The sequence below is a fragment of the Gadus chalcogrammus genome, chromosome 1 (assembly GCF_026213295.1).
Source record: "Gadus chalcogrammus isolate NIFS_2021 chromosome 1, NIFS_Gcha_1.0, whole genome shotgun sequence".
Taxonomy (NCBI): domain Eukaryota; kingdom Metazoa; phylum Chordata; class Actinopteri; order Gadiformes; family Gadidae; genus Gadus; species Gadus chalcogrammus.
The window spans coordinates 22,818,589-22,835,474 of NC_079412.1; the positions used below are offsets into that span (position 1 = coordinate 22,818,589).

The 16,886-nt window shown below is 44.6% G+C and overlaps 2 protein-coding genes across 3 annotated transcripts; both read left to right on the forward strand.

The window, feature by feature from the left end:
- Window positions 1–925: 925 nt before the first annotated feature.
- On the forward strand, window positions 926–5,682 carry LOC130387310 (intermediate filament protein ON3-like). The gene is made up of 9 exons (XM_056596338.1): window positions 926–1,556; window positions 2,927–3,135; window positions 3,269–3,329; window positions 3,459–3,554; window positions 3,692–3,856; window positions 3,960–4,085; window positions 4,209–4,429; window positions 4,516–4,616; window positions 4,753–5,682. The coding sequence occupies exons 1-9, from the start codon at window positions 1,017–1,019 to the stop codon at window positions 4,962–4,964; spliced, it is 1,731 nt and encodes a 576-aa protein (XP_056452313.1). The 5' UTR covers window positions 926–1,016; the 3' UTR covers window positions 4,965–5,682.
- Window positions 5,683–6,564: 882 nt separating this feature from the next.
- On the forward strand, window positions 6,565–12,268 carry bcas2 (BCAS2 pre-mRNA processing factor). 2 transcript variants are annotated; one of them, XM_056596609.1, is made up of 8 exons: window positions 6,565–6,808; window positions 7,190–7,436; window positions 8,495–8,587; window positions 8,751–8,821; window positions 9,488–9,649; window positions 10,001–10,051; window positions 10,145–10,225; window positions 11,782–12,268. In XM_056596609.1, exons 2-8 carry the CDS (start codon window positions 7,344–7,346, stop codon window positions 11,906–11,908), a joined length of 678 nt encoding a protein of 225 aa, XP_056452584.1. In that variant the 5' UTR covers window positions 6,565–6,808; window positions 7,190–7,343; the 3' UTR covers window positions 11,909–12,268. The 2 variants fall into 2 exon arrangements, with proteins under 2 accessions (XP_056452584.1, XP_056452573.1); XM_056596598.1 differs by lacking the exon at window positions 6,565–6,808 and having other exon boundaries at window positions 6,837–7,436.
- Window positions 12,269–16,886: the final 4,618 nt, after the last annotated feature.

The following is a 16,886-nucleotide window of genomic DNA, read 5'->3' on the forward strand; positions in this document are numbered from 1 at the left end:
CGTCCACAGGGACGTAAGCGGTCCGTAACCTCCTTGCGTTGCATGAGCGTGGGACCATAATCAGCTCTTTACCCCTATATCTCTCCTTAATGACCTGACAAATGACCATCCAGGGCATTCTATTTATTCTTACATTTCAACCAAATTATACCTTATTAGGTATATGCAGGTCTATGCCTGTTTATAAATCTATTAAGATGCTCGCAAAATTGGTTTCAAATTCCCCAACTTGTTAACAAAGTTTTCCATCGAAACTGTCTTTTACTCCGTCTGCCCCAAGCTGCCGTTGTGAGTTTTTTACTCTATTCTTATTTCATTTTATTTGTTGAGTATCTCTACTGGGATTGAGATACTGTACCCAGCATCAATGAACCCCAACATCACGAGAGAACTTTGCAACCATGGTATTTCTGAATGACAACTATTGCGTGCTAGAGAATCCCCAAACGATGTGGACATCCCCTGCATCTATCGAACTATGCGTCCGGCGAATTGTCAATTCAACCTTATCCTCTGTTGTTTCTGAGGCTCTGAAACCCCCCCTTGCACCCCTCTCACATCAGCGGGCCTTTGTAGGGCAGGGTTCTTAGCCCCTTTACTGCGATGTTCGCCCGTTGGCGGTTCACGGGTGAGGGTCCTCTGCCAAGAATCTGCTCGCAACCCCCCTGAGGCCCTTCTACCATTTGTCATTTGTCAGGAGCGTCTGGGTGTGGCCTGCTCCTACCTGTCGGACGGGCTGGGCTGCAGCAGCAGGCCTCCATGCAGGAGGGAGAGCGCCCTCAGGGGCCTGGTGGTTCAGGCTGGGATGGGTGTGGGCGTGGAGCAGGAGAGGTGAGGGGCGGGCACATCGGTGGCAGACTCCTCCCCCTCCCCAGAGCATAAATAGTCAGCGGCGGCCCTAGAGAAGGCACTTAGAGGAACTTGACTCTCCTCTCTGTGAGCTCCATTACTCCTACCTGCCTCCGTCTTTTCTCTCCTCCTCCGCTCTCCGGTCAGAGGAAACACAAGCAGCCAGGATGCAGGTGTCATCAAGCAGAAGATCCTTTACATCCAGCTCAAAGTCTGGCGGCGGCGGCGGCGGCAGCAGCTTCGGCTTCAGCTCTGGCGGCGGCGGCGGCGGCGGTGCCAGAAGCAGTTTTTCCTCCCAATCTATGGGAGGAGGTGGAAGCATGAGGAGGTCGGCATCCAGCAGCTATGGCGCAAGATCGGGAGGCTTCAGTTCGGGTAGCATGATGGGTGGCGGTGGCGGTGGCAGTTTCCTAATGTCCAGCGGCGGCGGCGGCGGCGGCTTCGGCGGCGGCGGCGGCTTCGGCGGCGGCGGCTTCGGCGGCGGCGGCGGCGGCGGCGGCATGGGCATGTATGGTGGAATGGGAATGGGAATGGGTGGCGGTGGAATGGTCGGCGGAATGGGTGGCGGAATCGTCGCCGTCACCTCCAACCAGAGCCTGCTGGCCCCCATGAGCGTTGACATCGACCCCAACATCCAGACCGTCCGCACCCAGGAGAAAGAGCAGATCAAGGGCCTCAACAACCGCTTCGCCTCCTTCATCGACAAGGTGAGAGACAGCCGCCAGGCGGGGTTTAGCTTCTCCAGCCGATGCGTACATTTTATCGGCTACACACGCAGGTGTGTCTATTGCTCTCTCTCCTTCCCTCTCTCTCTCTCTCTCTTAGACCCCAGAGCTCATTATATATTATACAGCAACCTGATATTGCGCACCTTGCTCACAAGGCTCTACCTGAAGTGAGCCATTTAAAAACCAATAATATCATTGTGATAGATTGGATCCTACACATTTGACGAAGAGCTCACACACACACACACACACACACACACAGACACACACACACACACACACACACACACACACACACACACACACACACACACACATGCAAGCATCACAGAAGGTGTTTTCAGGAAAATAAGCACTACACCAAAACTGGAAGGCCAACTGTTTCTGGTTGGTTGGCTGAGTCAGAGGAGAGAGTGGGAGGAGGGGACAGAGCAGAGGGGACCAGGTAGAAACTCTAGCCTAGCCATATCCAGTGACGGTTATCTCCGATGCTCAGTGTGTGTGTGTGGGGTGAGGGGAGGGGGGGGGGGGCGTGAGGGTTTCAGGTTTTCATCCATTCTCTTTAAAGATTAACTCACAGGGGCAAAGAAATCTAACAAACAGACCACCTCTTACAGTGCCCACGCACCCCCTCCCCAACTCCCTATTGACTTGTTGCTTGTTGTTTTTCTACCAGTTGTTGAGTTTAAATATTCCCACTTATAGATTGGCCTTTAATAGACCCCATCCTTCTAACTTACTAGAGCCCTGTTTTCAAGGGCTCTAGTAATGTTGTGCAACAGAGAAAAGTAAAAGTTAGCGATCATTTGGAAAAAAAGAAGTGGGCCACACCCTTGCATGTGAAAGTGCTTGTTCAGGCGTTCAAACATGTTGATCAGAGGCCACACCTAGTCGGTTTGCTCCGTTGGACTGATGCCAATTGTTAAGTAGCAGCACTCATCTTTCTTTTGTTTGTCCATTCTTACTTTCCCCTTATTTTCTAAATGAACCCAGATGCATAACATGAATAGATTTTTTATTCTAGATGTCAGGGCTACAATTAACGGTTTTCAATAATGCCGGCAGGTTGAATCAGTATGAGGGCTGCAGGTTTAATTGAAACCGGCGGGTGTATGCTCCTCCTTATTTGTGAGAAAGTTGCACATAGGGGAAAGTATGAAAGCACAAAAGTATGCCAATAAGATAAATACAAACAATGGGTTGTTACTGCGCAGGTACTACATGGTCACACTTATTTTTATTTTATTTCATCTAAACTTTTTTTGGCTTTTTACAATGTGACACAATGCCTCACTTTTATCCACAACGGATCTAAACGGCCTTGTCTTCGTCTCTTCCCCCCCGTCCAGGTGCGCTTCCTGGAGCAGCAGAACAAGATGCTGGAGACCAAGTGGAGCCTGCTGCAGGAGCAGACCACATCCCGCTCCAACATCGACGCCATGTTCGAGGCCTACATCGCCAACCTTCGCAGACAGCTCGATGGCCTGGGCAATGAGAAGATGAAGCTGGAGGGAGAGCTCAGGAACATGCAGGGCTTGGTAGAGGACTTCAAGAACAAGTGAGTTGGCTAAACAGACAACAAAACGAAATGCATCCTGGGAAACATGCAAAACATGAAAACTACAAAGTGGTGGTATGGTTAGTGAGTGAGTACTTACCTATTATATTTCTGCCTCTTATTTCCCTTTTAGATATGAGGATGAAATCAACAAACGTGCATCTGTGGAGAACGAGTTTGTGCTGCTCAAGAAGGTGAGTCAACTTTGGAAACCCTTATCGGGTTAAGTTGGTCCAGTGGCTGCATTGGTCTGGTTACCGTTAAAGCCAGTGGACAAAAGAGCGAATCTCACAGCCTTGCAATTTTTTCTCCTCACCTTGTAGGATGTGGATGGTGCTTACATGAACAAGATTGAGCTGGAAGCTAGAGTTGATGCCCTTCAAGATGAAATCAACTTCCTCAGAGCAGTTTACGAAGCGGTAAGGGAAGGCTCTATGGCATTTGACCTTCCTCCCGTGTTATGTCTGGCTACCCTGTGAACTGTAGTTCAAAGGGTCAATAGCCAGTAGTCTTACATACACATATTACATACGCATTCTCCCTTCTACTCATCCAGGAGCTGCGTGAGCTCCAGGGACAGATCAAGGACACGTCGGTCATCGTCGAGATGGACAACAGCCGTGGTCTGGACATGGACTCCATCGTGGCTGAAGTGCGCGCCCAGTACGAGGAAATCGCCACCCGCACCCGTGGCGAGGCCGAGGGCTGGTACAAGCAGAAGGTGAGCGGTGGAACGGAGTAATGGAGAAACCCAGAAGTCGGAAGACCATAAATGTGCAAGGATAACTGACGAACAACGTGTCCTTTCCAACCGTCTCTCTTAGTTCGAGGAGATGCAGACTTCGGCTGGCCAGTACGGCGAGAACGTCCGCAACACCAAGAGCGAGATCGCCGAGATCAACCGCATGATCAGCCGCCTGCAGAACGAGATCGACAACGTCAAGTCTCAGGTGAGTGTCGCATGGTTACAGGACCATTGCTGATGCAGTTTATAGAGACCTTGGGCTCACACGGGCTCCTTAGACAACTCAATTATCACTGCTGTTTCGCTGATCTTTCCTTCCTCCTTTCAGCGTTCTTCATTGGAGGCCCAGATCGCAGAGGCAGAGGAGCGCGGTGAGCTGGCGGTAAAAGACGCCAAGCTCCGCATCAGGGAACTGGAGGAGGCCCTGCAGAGAGCCAAGCAGGACATGGCCCGCCAGGTGCGCGAGTACCAGGAGCTCATGAACGTCAAACTGGCCCTGGACATTGAAATCGCCACCTACAGGAAGCTGCTGGAGGGAGAGGAGTGCAGGTAAGACGACAGTTGGAGAATAAGCTCTGTATTAGCGGTGGTATTGGAAACAAGCGAAATACTCATCTTGGGCCACTTCTTCACAGGATTGGCTCTGGCACATCGACTGCCCATATCTCGAGCTCCATAACCAGCTCCAGCTCCGGTGGCGGCGGCGGCGGCGGCGGTGGCGGCGGCGGCGGCTTCGGTAAGTGCCCTCTTCATCGCTGGCCCTCTTCGCTCCTTGATGATGTCCTTAAGACTTGTCTCGTATTCTTATGAACCATGATGAGGTGGATGTGCAAATCATTGACCGTTGACCTTCCCCCTCAATCCACGTGTAGGAATGGGATACGGCGGCGGCGGCGGCGGCGGCGGAGGCGGCGGATACTCCATGAAGTCCAGCTATAGCTCCGGTGGAGGCGGCGGAGGAGGCTTCGGCGGAGGAAGCATGATCGGAGGCGGAGGCGGCTTCGGCGGAGGATCAAGCTTGAGCGGAGGAGGCGGTGTCAGCTACAGCAGCAGCAGCTCCGTGCGCTCCTCGAGGGGCTACTAGGCGTGCCCGCCTCTGGGTTCAGCTCGGTGCTCCGTGTCACTTCCTCTCCTCTCTATCGTGTCTCCACTCCGCCCCCTTCCTTTCCTTCGCTGTCCCCCCCCCTACCGACGGTCAAACCGTGCAAGCTCACACTGCACCCTGTTACCCTAGCAAACTGGAAGCCCCCCCCCCCCCCCCCCCTCCCCCCTCTCCCCAAGAGTCCATCTTCTGGATCTTCTGTCGTATAGACAAAAGAAGCGTTTTGTAGTTTCACCACAGAAATACCCTGAAGCTCAAACGACGGCTTGCGAAAACCCCAGCATAACAAAATGGCAGAATCCAAAGTAAAGGAAGAAAGGTTTAGATTATGTGTGGTTTTGGACATCGGGTTGCTTATCGCAACAGCTTTTAAACTCCCCGCACATGTTACTGCAATGGCAGCGGACCTTCCTGCCTCCCATTTTGTTTTGTTGGGATAGGGTGTTACCAAAAGTAGCCATGTAGAACACTCTGGGATTAGTTACGGAGGGTTTACACTTTTCTATTCCCCTTCCTAGTCATAATGGGTTTTCCTTTATGGTTTGCAAACAGTGGTTTAAAGATGTTCTTTTCTTGTTCATTCTGAAAAAAAGCCTGACTTGTACAACCAGATTTATTGAATGACCGTGTACCATCAAATCATCCTTATTAAATCTGAATATATACCAACTTGAAGCCTCCTCAATCCTTTGCTATTGTTGTCTTGTATTTGCATGCATAAGATTTGCTGCAGGGGAACTGATATACACATGATACATGATACAATATACTCCATAGCTGTAAAACAGGATTACACAAGCAGATACTCAGGATTATTGTTACCCATAACGCACATTAACACCGGTACCAAGCCTGCAGGAAGAAAGACAGCTCCTTACGAAGGTAGCATAGGAACAGATCTAGCGATTGGATTTATTAAAAAGACAACTGTCCCCTAGGGAACAATACTAAGGAGTAACCTATGAATGGATCAGTCTATCTGTCTGTCTTTCCTCTTGTTTGCTCTTAATTGTAAAGCCATGGGAAGATTTGAAAACTGGTTTGTTAACTGGTTTGCAAATTAGACCTCATGCTTTCACATGTTTCAATGTAAAACGCACCACTGATTGCCTCAGAAGCAATATTCACTTGCCTCCGAGTTTTATTCAAAGGTTATCCCCTGCAATGTCTCAACAAATAACCACCCTCCACATTCCTTATGAGGCCTGTCACCCTCCCACTCACTCCCACACAGCCAGCTGAGGTTAGGTGAGGTGTGCATTTGTTTTATTTTTTATAACTTGGGTCGTTGGGTAGTGCATGCAATGTCAATAAATCATGGATTAGTATTTGACTGGTCATGAAAGCCTCATTGATGGGAACTGGGCTGGGTTGTGGTGCTTTGGCTGAAGTGAACATGGTAACACTGCTCATAAGCATGTATGTTGAGAGGCTAAGTAGCATATCAGGTCAAGCAAATAAGTAAATACGGGACACATGGAAATGCTATCAATGTTTGGCCCTGTCCACGCTATATATATCCCACTATCGAAAAGAGAGATAGGGAAAAGTGTCAGCAGGCTGGTGCTGTGGACGGAAGTATCACTCGGTTGAAGTAATAATTGACATCGGTCCGGACATGTTGTCCTTGTCAAGAAGTCTCGACATGTCATAATCTGGGCGAAAAACTAACGCAAACATGAGGATTAGGAGGTAACATTCAAATTTGATCCCTGATCAAATCGACGGTACATAGCTGTACAATGAAAGCTCTGGTTTTTGGTGTTTCTGAAAAGTCGCATAATGATCAGTCATATAATGCCCTCTGCTGTTGACATTTAGGAAAGGTGAGTGATTTCAGTATATCACAGAAAATCTGTACTAACTGACTAAACATGAAAAAGTGATTCACAAATTGATTGCCAAAAGCTTTTAAAACTGTGCCAAAGTTATTAACATGGTAAAGTATATAGATTTCCATGTTTGCAGCTAAAAATATATTTTACGCAGCGCAAAAATAAATCTGACTCGAGATGAAAAACTCAAGTCGTAATGTATCTATAGCTACTTAATATACATACGCCTTATTTACCAATGAATTTTAAAAAAAAAGTGAAGCGAATGCAAGTTTTTAAATCAGTAATGTTATCTCAGTTTTTTTCTCAATATAATTCTGTATTTGACAGGACTGTACTTTTATAGTGAAAAACGGTATTTCCACTCAAAAGATTCCCAGATTCCCGCTAGCGTCACGTGGGCTCATGACGTCGGCTATTGCACTTTGGCTGGGCGGAAGCACATTGCCTTTGCATCCTCCTAGTGTGGTATGTTGGCGGTACAGTCTGAAACAACCAACCTAAATACTATTTGACTCTGAGAAACATGGCTGGAACGGCGTCGGTAGCGGGAGAGGTGTTCGTGGATGCCCTCCCGTATTTTGATCAGGGCTACGATGCTGCTGGGGTCAGAGAGGCGGTAAGTAGAGCTAGCTTCGTGGACGAGATGGTTGAGTTTAGCTAACCATGCTACCGCTAGCTCTGTACAACCGAAGGTCCAGCTGACTGCTGAACGATGTCTGTAGTGAGCTAGAGGACGCTGTTGTACACATTTTGTTAATTGAGTCACACGGGTGGGCATATTATTACAACAATTGTCTAGTTGTCCACTGAATTATTGACTTATCTGGAATGTGTTTGTATGCCGGGTGATTGTCAATTGTGTGACAGCAAAAACAAATGTACTGTCCAGAACAAAAAACACAATGTTGAACACCGTAGTCGTTAGTCAATTGAGAGAAACTGACCAATAATTAGCACTATACTATATAAGTACCATGCATTAATTTGACATGTGCTATGCACTACCAAGACATTTTCAATTCAGTGAGTGGTGAACCAGCTCCAATAACCAGTAATAACCGAACCAGCAAAGGCCACACCATCATTTGTTTGTGTCGGCCAACAATAATTTGCTGTAAAAGATAACGCTGTTGTGTACATTCTGCCACTGGATCGAGTACCCAGCCCTCTATTTAGTCTCGGTCTATTCATTTAATTGGGACTCGACTCTCCAATATCCTAACTTCTGTATTGCATTGTGTCTCATTCAGAACGATTAGTCAGTATGAAAACTATATGGTTCACATACTTTAATGTGAACCATAACCGACGTTTGTAGACAATGCCCATGATTTAAAAGAATTATCAACAATCATATTTAATATGATTGTGTATTTCAAGATTTAATTTCCACCTGGTTAAAAAGAGTATTAATTACTATTTTTAACCAGGTGGAAATTAAATCTTGAAATACACAAAAATATTACTTTTTTCAAGGTTTGGTGGTCATCTGTGGAGCTTGGAGCTGAACAAACTAGTAGGAATAAATAAACAAGAAGTTTCTTACTAGACATGAAAAGGACCATAAATAGCCCAGCTTTCACTACGAGTACCAACCAGCTAACAAAGAGGGGGAGAGGTTCACTGTGTTTTGAGTCTTAGGCTTTTCACTGTTTTGTTTATTATCTGATCCAGGCTGCAGCTTTGGTGGAAGAGGAGACGAGGAGATACCGACCCACCAAGAACTACCTGAGTTACCTCGCCACCCCTGACTTCGCTGCCTTTGAGGTGTGACCTGCTGCACTTTCCATGAAGCGCCACCTGCTGGGATTGTTCACAGTATTGCTCCTAAGCAAGCAACCCATGATGATTTAATAACTCCACTGTTGAGGGCTTCCCTCCTGATTTGTTGCGGTTTTGCTGCAATTGTTTGTTTTCCTCTTGTCTTCAGACGGAGATCATGAGGAATGAGTTTGATAGGCTCGGCGCTAGGCAACCACTGGAGCTCCTCAGCATGAAGAGGTTAGGTCAACCATTGTTTTGCCCCCTTTTCCTCATCGTAATTTTGCTGTGTTACCATCCATGTTTAATAATGACAACCTGCTCCTGTTCCTCCTGTCTCTTTGTTGTATCACGTTGGTTGTACCACACAAAGTTGCTACTAGGGTTGCCGCGGTGTGGACATTTTCACACCGAGTAATACGCTTGTGTCAACACCGGTATAAACGGTATTAACTTTGAATCTAGGTCAACCGCCATCTTCTCCGTCAACTCTCCTCTCACACTCGGTGACAGCGGCTGGCAGCGCGCCAATTCTCGGCGTCTTATAACGTTCTATATATAATAGTATAATATAATTGTATATATTAAAATATCACGGCCAAAAGCGCAGGGTTTGTTTACCGGCGTTGCTATGGTTACCGGTCTTGTAAGGAAGCACGTCAATTCTCTGCGCGACAATTCTCCAGCACAGAGCAGAACTGTGGCCTATTCTACACATTTTAATTTCTTAATTATAATTATATTATTCATTTTTACTGAATTTGTTTTGAAAAATAAAATTGGTGTTGCCGGTGTGCAACACAGAGTAAACGGTGTTGGCCTCAACACCGGTAACACCGGTAATACCGTATACCGCAGCAACCCTAGTTGCTACACAATCAAACTTCATTGTTAATTTCTGTGCAGGTACGAGCTGCCTGCGCCCACAGCAGGCCAAAAGAATGACATCACCGCCTGGCAGGAGAGCGTCAACAACTCCATGGCCCAGCTGGAGCACCAGGCGGTCCGCATCGAGAACCTGGAGCTCATGTCCCAGTACGGCACCAACGCCTGGAAGCTCTACAACGAGTGAGTGGGCCGGCGCACAGCATGACGGCCGGAAGGCTAGGGTGGCAGCAAAGGGGGAGAGATGTCAGACATTACCACTGGAGAATACGAGGCAATACCCTTCATTTATTGAATAAGGGGAAACAGGGGTTGATTCCCATGCACACATCATCACAGCGATGAGTTCAAAACATTAAGACAAGAGGGCATAGTCTTTGCAACAGGTTCTTTCCTATTGTTGACTGTTGTGTCTTTCTATCTGACCTCTAGTGGTCCGAAATGTCTTGAGGCTACTTTACAGGGGACATGTAACCGACAAACTCATTTATATCGTTTTCTTTCCTTGTATTTATTTAATTCTCTTTCTTACAGCAACTTGGCCTTCATGATAGAGACGGCCCAAAAGGAACTCCAGAAATTCAGGTGACAAATCATCTCCAGATTTGTTATCCACAAATGTTATTTTGGACTTACTTGTCGCATACCGTGTTCTCTAATGATCCTTACTCCTAACAGGAAACAAATTCAGGATCTGAATTGGCAGCGTAAAAATGACCAGCTGGTGGGCGGAGCCAAACTCAGAGAACTGGAGTCCAAGTATGTATTTGTTATATCTTTTTGTGCAAATCCAAATATATGTAATGCTTTTTAATTTGACACTGGCAGTAAACTTAAAGAAACATTGAAATGAACTCACAGAACACATTTATTGGCAGTAGATTGGACGCCCAAATGGGCTGTTGTTATTCAATGTGTTGTTCACATTTTTGCTGGCACAAAATACAAAACAAAGAAATTAAGTGTTGGAAACAAATATTCAAATAAGCTGAGTATTCTTCATAAATGTTGTATTCTAACATTAAAACATTGCTCAAAACCTTTTTTTTAAGATTACCTTTGCTTTTAATCAGTGTAATTGTCAGTGATGACGTACTCTTAAGGCGCTTTTAGCAAATTCAGTTAACTCAGTTAACTGAACCGGCTAAAAGCGCAAGTTTTGGTTATCAATCGGACACTAATTTCTGAATTAGCATTAGTACTATGAACGCAAACGGATGTCAAGTTGTTTGTTGCCGTTATCTTAATTGTAGATGTCATGGCTGCAGGAGCTTTAACTAAAACCCAACCTGCAATGCACTAGAGTTTGAGATTCAGAAAATAAGTTATCATGGTATATGTACTGGATTTACTCCAATCATTGCTCCTGGAGCCAAACATTTGGGATTTCTGACACAGGTCCCCTTTCCATGGAACCGCAGCCGCATGACATTTATTAGCTTAGTTCTGCCATTAACCATACTCTAGTAGTTGGCGGGTTCTTCCCCCAGCTAAAAGACACTTGGTTCGAGCTCCACCTATAGGCATCCTTGAGGAAACTGCCATAACCCCCTACTGGCTTGCTAATGAATCGTTAACATATAACAAGAAAATCTAGGACTGCAAACAGTCCCAGAGGTATGCACAGCCCACGCACCGCCTATCCCAGTGGCCGCCCTATTCAAGAAAATCATTGTTTTTTTTGCACAGTAAACTTCAGTAAACATCGTCTACTTTATGCCACGTCTAAAAAAAATGGTTGCCATTGACATACAATTTTGACCTCAATCTGACCCAATTAGTCTCCTGTCCCTGTTCTTTTAGTAAGGCATGTCAACAGATCTTCACAAAAGTTTTAACAACATTGACACTTTACAGCAACATATATCCAAAATCTAATTGGGACATTATGGGTCCCAATTGCAAAAGAAAATCATGCAAAATAAGGCATGCCCACAAAGTTGTATCAACAGTGGTGGCCATGGAGTGTTTAAATAAGGCCGCAAGTTATAGTGCCCCCTATGGGAATTTTGGAACCAACATTTTGGAGACCTGCTTACTGTGGATATCTATACATAACCCAAACCCTAGAATAACAATAGGTATCCTGTCGCACTTTGACCACCCAAAAACTTGACTGGAAGTCCCAGTGGATAAAAGCATCCTAACGACCCAGTCAAGCGTGGATGTCCAATGCATCCGTGGTTCTGGCCCACTAGGCCTGCCGTTTACCCCCCATATTTTGAGAACTGGAGCTTCTTGCTAGACGTCATGTAGCCAGATGTTCGTGTTTCCGGGTGAGTGGGGGGGTAACCGCTCTGTCTTTTTGCCCACAGCTGGGTGTCCCTCGTCAGTAAAAACTATGAGATCGAACGCGCCATAGTGCAGTTGGAGATCGAGGCTGCACGGATAAGGCACCAGCAGGGAGACGAAAACAAGGAGAACATCCGACAGGACTTCTAGCAACGGGAGGAGGAGGAGGAGAACGGTGGCTAGAGGTTCCAGGAAAGTGAATCAGACAGGACTCTTGTTTCTAATGAACTGATCTTCTCTAAGCTTGGAAGGAAGTACCGCCTGAGCAGGGGAAAAGAAAGATGGGTCCGATTTCTGTATCACTAAATGCAAGGCATTGAGGTTTTCGTGGAGCTATGGGGTTATCTTTCCAGCTGTCTGGAAACTCATTTTGGATGTTTCCCTAAAGGAATCTGGGTTAAGAAGGAGTAAATGTGGTTTAATGTTTATTTTGTTGGACTTCTTTACCAACACATACATGTACATTAGGCTTTATGTTGTTTTTTTTCTATTTTAATAAAAAAATATTTGGAATATTTCTTCCTTTCATATTTTTCATTATATTCTGGAACCTGGTTGATGCATAGCAGCGTTTTCTGTATGCCATCTGTTTTTTATTTCAATGAAGAATCCATATCCATGGGGAACTTCTTATAGGATCTTCAGACTTTACCAGATGAAAGGGGTCCAATAGTTTCCACCAGGTGTGACACTGAAAAACCATTTCATAATCTACCCGATAGTGAATGGGTGTTTTCATTCCATATAAATATTATTGGTGTCACTTTTGAGTCATAAGCTCATGTACACAACAAATGTTAGGAGCGCTAGTGCTGGAGGATTTTGGTTTGGTAGTTTGAAGTTCTTTTTTTGACGTACGGGAATTAAATACATGACAAAAGAATACTAAATAATAACACACAAGTAGCTGAATATTAATCAAAGTTTGTTTGTATTGTAGGTTCATGTAGATTCGCAAGTAATGGGAACATTGATAAGCAGCCATTTCTGACGGCCTAATGGAGATCTTTATCTGGAAGATAGGGCAACTGAAGGGTCTATGTAACTGTTGGTAACCCTTAACCTAACCCTAACCATAACCAATCGGAGGAGAGGCATTCTAACCAATCACAGGCAAATCAGAGGCGAAAAAGGCGGGACCTATCCCTATACCATCCTACGAAAAATGATTTGCTCACAGGGTCCTATGTTCCCCGGTCACATGCAAAGCGGGGAGCATAGGACCCGGGGCACATAGATACGCTCCCTTTAAGGCAAGGGTCTGATTTAACCATTTGCCCTTTGACATCCCCCTCTGACCTCATCTGAGGTAAAACACTCGAGAGTAGGTTCCTGTCATAAAATTGTTTATTGCGTGTATGTCTGTCTTGCGTGTCTGTGTGAATGCGTGATTTTGTCCTGGTTGTACGTGCCGATGCTGCGTAGTAGGGTTCCCCCAGTCAAAGGAAGCCACCGGCTTCATGGGCATACTGGGGTTGACGGTCGAGGCGGACCCGAATTGTAGAATGCAAGGTCGTTTTTTTGCTTCGAAAATTGCGCTGATATATGTCTCTTCAATTAACAAATCACTGTCCATTTTAAATGTGTTCTCCCGTTTCTCATTTGATTTATTTAAATCAGATAATTTAATTTAAACAATGAAACTGACACTTAAGTTTAACCATGAACCATGGAAAGAATTGCGTACATGAATACATAGATAGACGTATGAATTAACCTATTTTCATCTTTTATCGTAATGGAGGCATTAACATTACACCATTCAATTTATTGAGTATAGGCCTACCAACAGAAGAAAAGCTGCGAGCTAGATTACGACACCGTTGGTTCTGAATCTCTGCTGCTCAAAATAAAACATAGATTAAATGATTAGTTTGCTTCTCCCGGCCGGCTGACTAACAGTAGGTACAATGTCAGCTAAGGTTGGTGTGGTTGGGGACTCCAGACTCCACTGTCTGATGTTCATATACATTTTTTTAATAAAAAGGAGAAGAAGTCAACCACCCCTAATGCCATTCTGCCGCACGTTATGTTTCTTCCATTAACCGGACATCATAAAGGCCTTGAAATAGTCCTAAATGCCCGAGACACACCCAAAAACGTGCCCTGCACATCGCGTAGATCAGCAGAGACCCACGTCGCTGCTCAGAGACCGTACCCCGCCCCTGAAGGCACGCAGTACCCCCACTCCATTTTTAAAAACAACTTAAATGTTAAAAAATATTTCTCAGAAATAATTCTGTCGTTGATGGGAGGCACAGTAAACATAATTGGTCTTCTCTACTTGTAGTCATACTGTTTGACTTATATTTATATTTGAACATATATTTTCCGACTCCTTTGAAGATTTTTTTTTTTTTCTGTTTTAAATGAACATGTACAACTAGAAATTTCATTTCCTGCAGAAAACGCGTGTGAATGCTGACGGCTCAATGAAAAGCGCAAAGCATTGCTAAAAATGAAGAAATGTAAAATGAATTGAACTGAAGAATCTGAAAGTAATAGCTGAAGTAGTAGCAGTAGCAGTAGCTGAAGTAGTAGCTGAAGTAGCAGTAGTTGCTGAAGTAGTAGTAGTAGTAGCTGAAGTAGTTGTAGAAGCTATAGTAGGTAGTAGCTGAAGTAGTTGTAGTAGTAGTAAGTAGCTGAAGTATTAGGTAGTAGCTGAAGTAGTAGGTAGTAGCTGAAGTAGTAGTAGTAACTGAAGTAGTAGTAGTAGCTGAAGTAGTAGGTAGCTGAAGTAATAGTAGTAGCTGAAGTAGTAGGTAGTAGCTGAAGTAGTAGGCAGAAGCTGAAGTAGTAGTAGCTGAAGTAGTAGTAGTAGTAGCTGAAGTAGTTGTAATAGCTGAAGTATTAGGCAGTAGCTGAAGTAGTTGTAATAGCTGAAGTAGTAGTAGTAGCTGAAGTATTAGGTAGTAGCTGAAGTAGTAGTAGTAATTGTTGTAGTAGTTGTATTGGTAGGAGTAGTAGTAAAGGTAGTAGTAGTAGATGAAGTAGTGTAGTAATTGTCGTAGTAGTTGTATTGGTAGTAGTCAGCGCTCGAGTTGAGGGGGGATGGCATCCCCCTTTGGGATTAAAATGATCAAAATCATCCCCCTTCTGAAACAGCCATCCCCCCTTTCCATCCCCTGTTGTTTTATCAATTAATGTGGAAATATTAACGCTATTTCATTATAGCGGTTTCCTTTTTTCAATTCGGCGCAATCGTTACTTTTCCCAGGGACAGATTTGACAGCGATACATACTGCAATTTCTATGCTATTATGCTATTGCGCAAGCACGCAGGCGTACTTACGCAATAGTGCTTTCACAAGCTCTCATTCCACACCGTACCAGACAGACACTGGTAGCGTGAAGCTGTCTCTGAATCTCAGACATCGCTTCCGCAGGCAACTCTGTCCCCTTTTCTCCCTTTCATTCCAAAAAAAGAATAAGAATCCGTTTTTAAAACCCTTAAAGCTGCGTTTTCGGGGATAAAATAAGAACGATGACATGACGGTAGTCATCGCTCTTATTTTATCCCCAAAAATATATTATAATAATAAGAATTATCACACTGTTCGTCTCCCACCATATGCGCTGTCATCAGCAAAAATGATCTGTCCCTAAAAGTTAAAATCCACCATCCCCCCTGGCTTTTCTTTACAACTCGACCACTGGTAGTAGTAGGCCTAGTAGCTGAAGTAGTAGTAGCAATTGTAGTAGTTGATTTGTTAGGAGTAGTAGTAATGGTATAAGTAGTATTGGTAGGAGTAGTATTAGAAGTAGTAGAAGTAATGGTATCAGAAGTAGGAGTAGTAGTAGTAATAGTAGGCAGGAGAAATGTTGAATAGCTTTAATCAAGCGATTTGAACAGAGTTCAAAATGTTAAAATCGAATTGGAATAAAACTGCGTTGGTGTGTGTGTGTGTGTGTGTGTGTGTGTGTGTGTGTGTGTGTGTGTGTGTGTGTGTGTGTGTGTGTGTGTGTGTGTGTGTGTGTGTGTGTGTGTGTGTGTGTGTGTGTGTGTGTGTGTGTGTGTGTGTGTGTCTTAAGAGAATGGCGGAGCCATTGCGTGTGCGAGCCATTGCGTGTGTGTGCAATGGCGGAGCTATTGCGCGCGTGTGTGCGTCTGAACGTCCTCACGTTGACGTCAACGGAATTCAATTAGGCCAACTGAAAACGATGACGGTTTGAAACTAAAACTGTGATTCTGAAAAAAGTATAAATGCTATCGACATTTCGTTTGAATAGTATTGAAGATAAAAATATGTCGATTTGTTTAATGGTTTGAACGATGGTAAACAGTTGAAATTTGACTGAGTTACGATCTCCCAAGTTATTTAAGTCTCAGAATGGTCAGACGCCGACGGCTTCAATGGGACCAACTGAAGACGGTTTGAAACTAAAACTGTGATTCTGAATAAAGTATAAATGATATACAAATTATGTAAGGATATTATTGAAGATACAAGTGTGTAGATTTGTTAAATGGTTTGAACGAAGGTAAACGGTTGAAAATCGATTTATTTACGTCTTGAACAGTTGACATTTCAGAGAAAATGGGGCTCCGCCGTCCTCCCCTAAAAAAGTTAAAAAACGCTGAATAATAGCCATCATTTCGTTAAAGAGCTGAACGTTTTAATAGTTGAATGGTTTCTGAAGCTGAAAGTATGGCGGAGGAGACCAAAAAGCGGCGGATGAGGAATAAGAATAATAAAGATTTCAATATCTAGTGTGACTAATTATAAAACAGACCAAATAGACATAACGTTAACATGGATCGTACTCAAAAGGGCGTTTCTTGGACTTCGTTTCAGATGATCAACCAGTTCATATTTATTTGGTTGTTATAACGACCATGGCCCCAGTTACAACTGTAACCCTGTTACAACCAGTTTCCTAAACATCCATCACGGTTGCAACCTCCCCCCCTTTATAACCGATACCTCCACGGTAACGACGGGAACTGTAGACTGTGTTGTATGCTATTTTATGTTCAAGTCATAGTTAGTTTAATCGAAAGAGTTATGAACGTATACATGTTACAAGCATATCTCTATGGTTACAACCGCAACAGAAAAGTTACACGCATCGCCCGAGATCTTATCTGTCACAAACGTCATGACGCAACAGTCACGTCCTCACGGTG

What these genes read in the sequence shown, in the direction of transcription:
- LOC130387310 (XM_056596338.1), top strand. Translation starts at nt 1,017, where the DNA reads ATGCAGGTGTCATCAAGCAGAAGATCCTTTACATCCAGCTCAAAGTCT. An exon ending in GTAGAGGACTTCAAGAACAA is followed by an intron (nt 3,136 to 3,268) that starts GTGAGTTGGCTA and finishes TTTCCCTTTTAG; the next exon opens with ATATGAGGATGAAATCAACA. An exon ending in TGGCGGCGGCGGCGGCTTCG is followed by an intron (nt 4,617 to 4,752) that starts GTAAGTGCCCTC and finishes ATCCACGTGTAG; the next exon opens with GAATGGGATACGGCGGCGGC.
- bcas2 (XM_056596609.1), top strand. Translation starts at nt 7,344, where the DNA reads ATGGCTGGAACGGCGTCGGTAGCGGGAGAGGTGTTCGTGGATGCCCTC. An exon ending in CTGCTGGGGTCAGAGAGGCG is followed by an intron (nt 7,437 to 8,494) that starts GTAAGTAGAGCT and finishes TATCTGATCCAG; the next exon opens with GCTGCAGCTTTGGTGGAAGA. An exon ending in CTGACTTCGCTGCCTTTGAG is followed by an intron (nt 8,588 to 8,750) that starts GTGTGACCTGCT and finishes TCTTGTCTTCAG; the next exon opens with ACGGAGATCATGAGGAATGA.